Consider the following 4640-nt stretch of genomic DNA (forward strand, 5'->3'; position numbering starts at 1 on the left):
GGCACTTTTCGTATTTTTTTTTGTTGTAACTTCCTAAATTGTGCAACGGAACGTAAATCCCAATACAAGCAACTCAATCGAGACCAAGACAAACATTTTTGACACAGCCGTTGTCAGTGTAGTCCAAATATTGACTAAGCCTTAGGGGGGCAAAAATAAAAAATATAAATCTATATGTGAGATAACAATGGTTGCGCCTTTGCCGAAGGCAAAGCACACCCAATAATGAGAATATCGCCACTGGCTGAACTCTCCTGTCTCCGTCTCATCCATTTTCCCGCTTCCATCATTCTACGCCAACCTAGTATCATGTGATACTGGGTTGTCAATAGGTGCGTTCGACTTCATGCAGCCAGGCGTTGTCTGCAGCCCAGCTGACTTGAAGCAGCCAATGGCATTGTCAGATCAGAATCAGAATCAGAATGGGATTTATTCGCCATGAAAGTTTGCACTGACAAGGAATTTGCTTTGGCAGGAAGGTGCATACAATAAAAATATAGGAATCTTACATTTTAATATGTGGTCTAACTATACTAAAACTAGCAGTAAAAAGTGAAATACACAAAAATAGAATAAAAGTGGGCATAAAATAAAATACAAAAAAAATGGACAAATTACAATATAAAATACAAATATAACAGGAATTGAATGTAGTATAACAAGAATTGAATGTAGTGTAACAGGAATTGAATGTAGTATAACAGGAATTGAATGTAGATTGCCTGCAGCCGGCTGCGGCGCTAAAACCGAACCGCCTAATGTCTATGCACCAGCAGCTACGTCACTCAAATCGGTCTCTGTGGCAACGGTGCCCAAAGAAGCAAGCACACAGGCAAGCATGCAAGCGTCACTAAAAGAGAACTTTTCGAAACGTCAAAATTGGCTTGGGTAACGAAGGAAAGTGCGTTCCTGAGGTCTTGTAAAGTAGTGTAGTTACCAATATTTTGAGTATAATGCGTTACTTTACTTTGTTATCTATAATAGTAATATCGGTACTGTAATCTGTTACTTTGTAACTCGTTACCCCCAACACTGTCTACAGTCCACTTACATGTGTGTCAAGCATGTTTACATTTTATGTTTCCTGTCTGATTGTAAAACAGTTTTATTTAGTGCTAACAAAAGTGTGTTATCTTTCTGTTTACTAACCCCTGTCCCAGGCCTACCTGGTCCCCAGGGAGAGAGGGGCTTTGCTGGGATACCTGGGCCCAAAGGTCCCTATGGACCTCCAGGAAGGCAAGGAGAGATTGGTCTCAGAGGACTTCCAGGTAAGATAAGGAGACCTTTTTAGCAATTGTTTTTTGTTGGATGATACTGTATTTGTGTGAATACACTGTCATTTGTCCTAGCAGCGCCACTAACTCTACCTTTACCTCATTGAAATGAACAAGGATTTTGTTTGAATCGAATTTGAATCCTTGAGTTTCTCATGTCCTAACAGATATTCTAGACAATTTTTATTTGAATACAGAATTTGAGCCAGTTCCAAGTTATCTTCTCAGAAATTAAGACAATCACAGACAATGTCTTTCTAAACATTCCTCCAATAATATCCCAATCAGGTTTGCCTGGTGCTGATGCCCATATGCCAAAGTTGTCCTTCTCAGCTGCCCTCACAAACCCCATGGTCAATGCAGGAACCATTGTCTTTGACAAGGTCTTTGTCAACGAAGGAGAATTCTACAACCCAAGGACAGGTGACTACAACACAGAGAGCCATTAGGTTTCTTAATTGCACAGATAGTTCCTCTTCACTCTCAATGGTACATTTGGTTGCTAATAGATTTTATGGTTCACATTATTCTGAAATAAAGTTGATTGTAATGCATTTATGTAGAGATTCTTCCTAATGCATTTAGCTACAATGGATTGGAATTAGAATAGGCCAGTTACCAAGTTTTGTGCTCAAAATACTACATTTCTACAATGAGCTCCAACTCTCCTCCTATGCCTGGTTCCTGTGTCCCCCAGGCATCTTCAGGGCACCCGTTGACGGCCACTACTTCTTTAGTGCCATCTTGACAGGTTACTGGAATGAGAAGATCGAGGCAGTCCTTTCCAAGTCTAACTATGGCATTGCCCGTGTGGACTCTGGAGGCTACCAGCCTGAGGGTCTGGAGAACAAGCCTGTGGCAGATGCCAAGGACACCCCAGGCTCACTGGCAGTCTTCAATATCATCCTACCCCTCCAGATGGGGGACACTGTATGCATCGACCTGGTGATGGGCAAGCTGGCCCACTCTGTGGAACCTCTCACCATCTTTAGCGGAATGCTGCTGTATGAGAAGATGTGATTGTAGGATGCATGTATGAATGGATGTTCTACAGAAGATATGGAGAGGACAGAAAAAGGAATGGACTTCTTTCAGCACCAAAGATTTTTATTGACGTCAGTTTTAAACAGTAGAAAAACAATGACAGAGTCCAAAGAATGACGAATGAACCTCTGAACTGTTAAAGAAGTTGTTTCCTGGTCTTCCACCTTATCCCTGGTCCTTAGATATTACCTTAAGACCTGACTTTTAAATAACAGGAAATTATGTTAACAAAGCACATACCTTCTCATATTATAACGTATACTCCACATTTTTTCCAATGTGTTTTTACACAGGTTTGTACTACTGCAGGATGTTTTATATTCTTATCCTTATAAAGCCTGAAACCCCATAACTCAATCCAGTTATGGAACCACTCATGCGTTTGATTAAGTACACCCTCTTCAATGTAACTCAAAAAGCTCAAATAGAAGTAAGGTAAATCAATCACACCTCAAATACAAGAACATCTGTAATTGACCAAGAGCTGGGTGTCATCCTCACCTTTCCAAAGCTGAACATGAGTTTTACCTCATTTTTAAATTTCAATTTTTTTTACCCATGTTGCTGCATAATGTTTTAAATGTCTAAGAGCCAGAGATATACAATTTATTCCACTATACAGTTAACCTTGATCTGCCCTCCTACGTAATTCCGCAAAATTCTCATTGTGCTTCTGTACTGCCGGTGGGCTTGAGGTAAATTGGTCAGATGTCTCTGGTAAACTTTTACCTGTCCAATCAGCGAACAGCATGGCGAGGTATGTACAATCAGCGAACAGCATGGCGAGGTATGTACAATCAGCGAACAGAGTGGCTGAGAACGACGTTGATGTTGTGCGCTAGTTTGAGTTGTAGTTATGTAATGGCGGCAGAGAAAGCTCAGAGCAAAGCCTTTTGGTCCGTTGTGGCAACACTGCCGAATATACAGAAGTTAAAGCCGGAGCAAAAACAATCTTTGGTGAAGGAGTTGGCTAAGGCGAACACTAGCGATTGGTTATGCCAGATCCAGAGTGGCTCTGGGCAGATCCAATAGTTTTAAACTTCAACAGAGTACCTGCCTTCGAGGAAGTTGATGCTTGTCAATGGATTGAACCCAGACTCTATGTACAAATGCAATGTACGAGAGTCTGGTTAGGACCAGGCTACTATACAGTTTCCTAAACAGTAGGGGTGGAACGGTACATGTATTAGTGTTTTTTACCGAACCGTACAGGCGTCACGGTTTGGCTCGTGAAATTGCAAGGAGAATACACGGTATAAAAATTAATAAAACTCGCGTGCAAATTAATTAATGTAATGCGGAACTACTGTAAGATATTCGTGTTCTTTAGGGACAATCTGTAGCCCCGCCTTAGCTCTGAAACTGATTGGCGCCGCCACCTGTGTACCTGAGTGAGTCAGAGATACCTAGCAGCAGCAGCAGCACCAAAGACGTAGCTAGCCTATGCAACGCTAGTGCTAAATATGAATGTTCGTAGTGTAAGTATAGCGAAAAATAGCCTAAACTTTCCTAGACTTTTAGCTGCAGTACTAATGCTGAGGGCTCGCTGATATTGCTGTCTTACTAGAACGTGCATTTAGTCTAGCAGACGCTTTTATCCAGAGCGTAGTATCTATGAATTGTTGCTAACGTGTGCTGATGTTGTACACACCCAATAAATTCCAAATTTCCAGGCCTCTCTAGTTTCTACTCTGCTACGACCTTCTGTAGCTTCTCAGCTAGGTGAGTGCTTGTGTGCTGCTCATACAGGGGCCGTGTCTGTAGAACTGACGCTTTAATTTCCCACTCAGTCAATAAAATGAGCAGTCACCGTGAGGTAGCTTTCGGTAGCACGAGAAGTCCAACCATCAGTCGTTAGTGAAACGGAGGGTGCAGCTGACAACTAGCGCTCCATCAACGTCCGTGTTTTGTTTTATATGTAAGGGACCAGGGCCGGCGTTGCAGCTTCTGTATCCCTGCCTGTGTTTGCGCTGTTGCTCAGCTAGTAGCCTATCGTGTCGTGGTGTAGGAGGACTGATCGACAAGCGCATCATACATTTAGCTAAGACTTGCATGTACAGTAGTTAGTCTGGAGCCCTGCTTCTGCATTTGTTTTGCTTTTCCCCACATTGTACCGAACTTGTACCAAACCGTGATGTCTGAACCGCGGTACGAACCGAACCGTGACTTCAGTGTACCATTCCACCCCTACTAAACAGTGAATATAGGAGTGGATCAGAAAGTAAAAGTTATTTTCGTTTTTTTATTACTATGAATTCCGTTGCAAGTCAGGTAAATTATGTTTTCATGTTACCGTGCACATTTAGCTTCTGTTTGCTTGTA

The 4640-nt window shown here is 42.0% G+C and overlaps 1 protein-coding gene across 2 annotated transcripts in view; it reads left to right on the forward strand.

Annotated features, from left to right (window-relative positions):
* Positions 1-2679, forward strand: part of emilin1b (elastin microfibril interfacer 1b) — a 115396-nt gene extending 112717 nt beyond the window's left edge. For both annotated transcript variants that reach the window (XM_047030730.1, XM_047030731.1), the window contains exons 5-7: positions 1161-1268; positions 1563-1697; positions 1972-2679. In XM_047030730.1, coding sequence (XP_046886686.1) covers positions 1161-1268; positions 1563-1697; positions 1972-2294 — 566 coding nt within the window. In that variant the 3' untranslated portion in view covers positions 2295-2679. The remainder of the gene's footprint in view (positions 1-1160; positions 1269-1562; positions 1698-1971) is intronic.
* The last annotated feature ends 1961 nt before the right edge of the window (positions 2680-4640 follow it).

The sequence above is a fragment of the Hypomesus transpacificus genome, chromosome 12 (assembly GCF_021917145.1).
Source record: "Hypomesus transpacificus isolate Combined female chromosome 12, fHypTra1, whole genome shotgun sequence".
NCBI classification, from domain to species: domain Eukaryota; kingdom Metazoa; phylum Chordata; class Actinopteri; order Osmeriformes; family Osmeridae; genus Hypomesus; species Hypomesus transpacificus.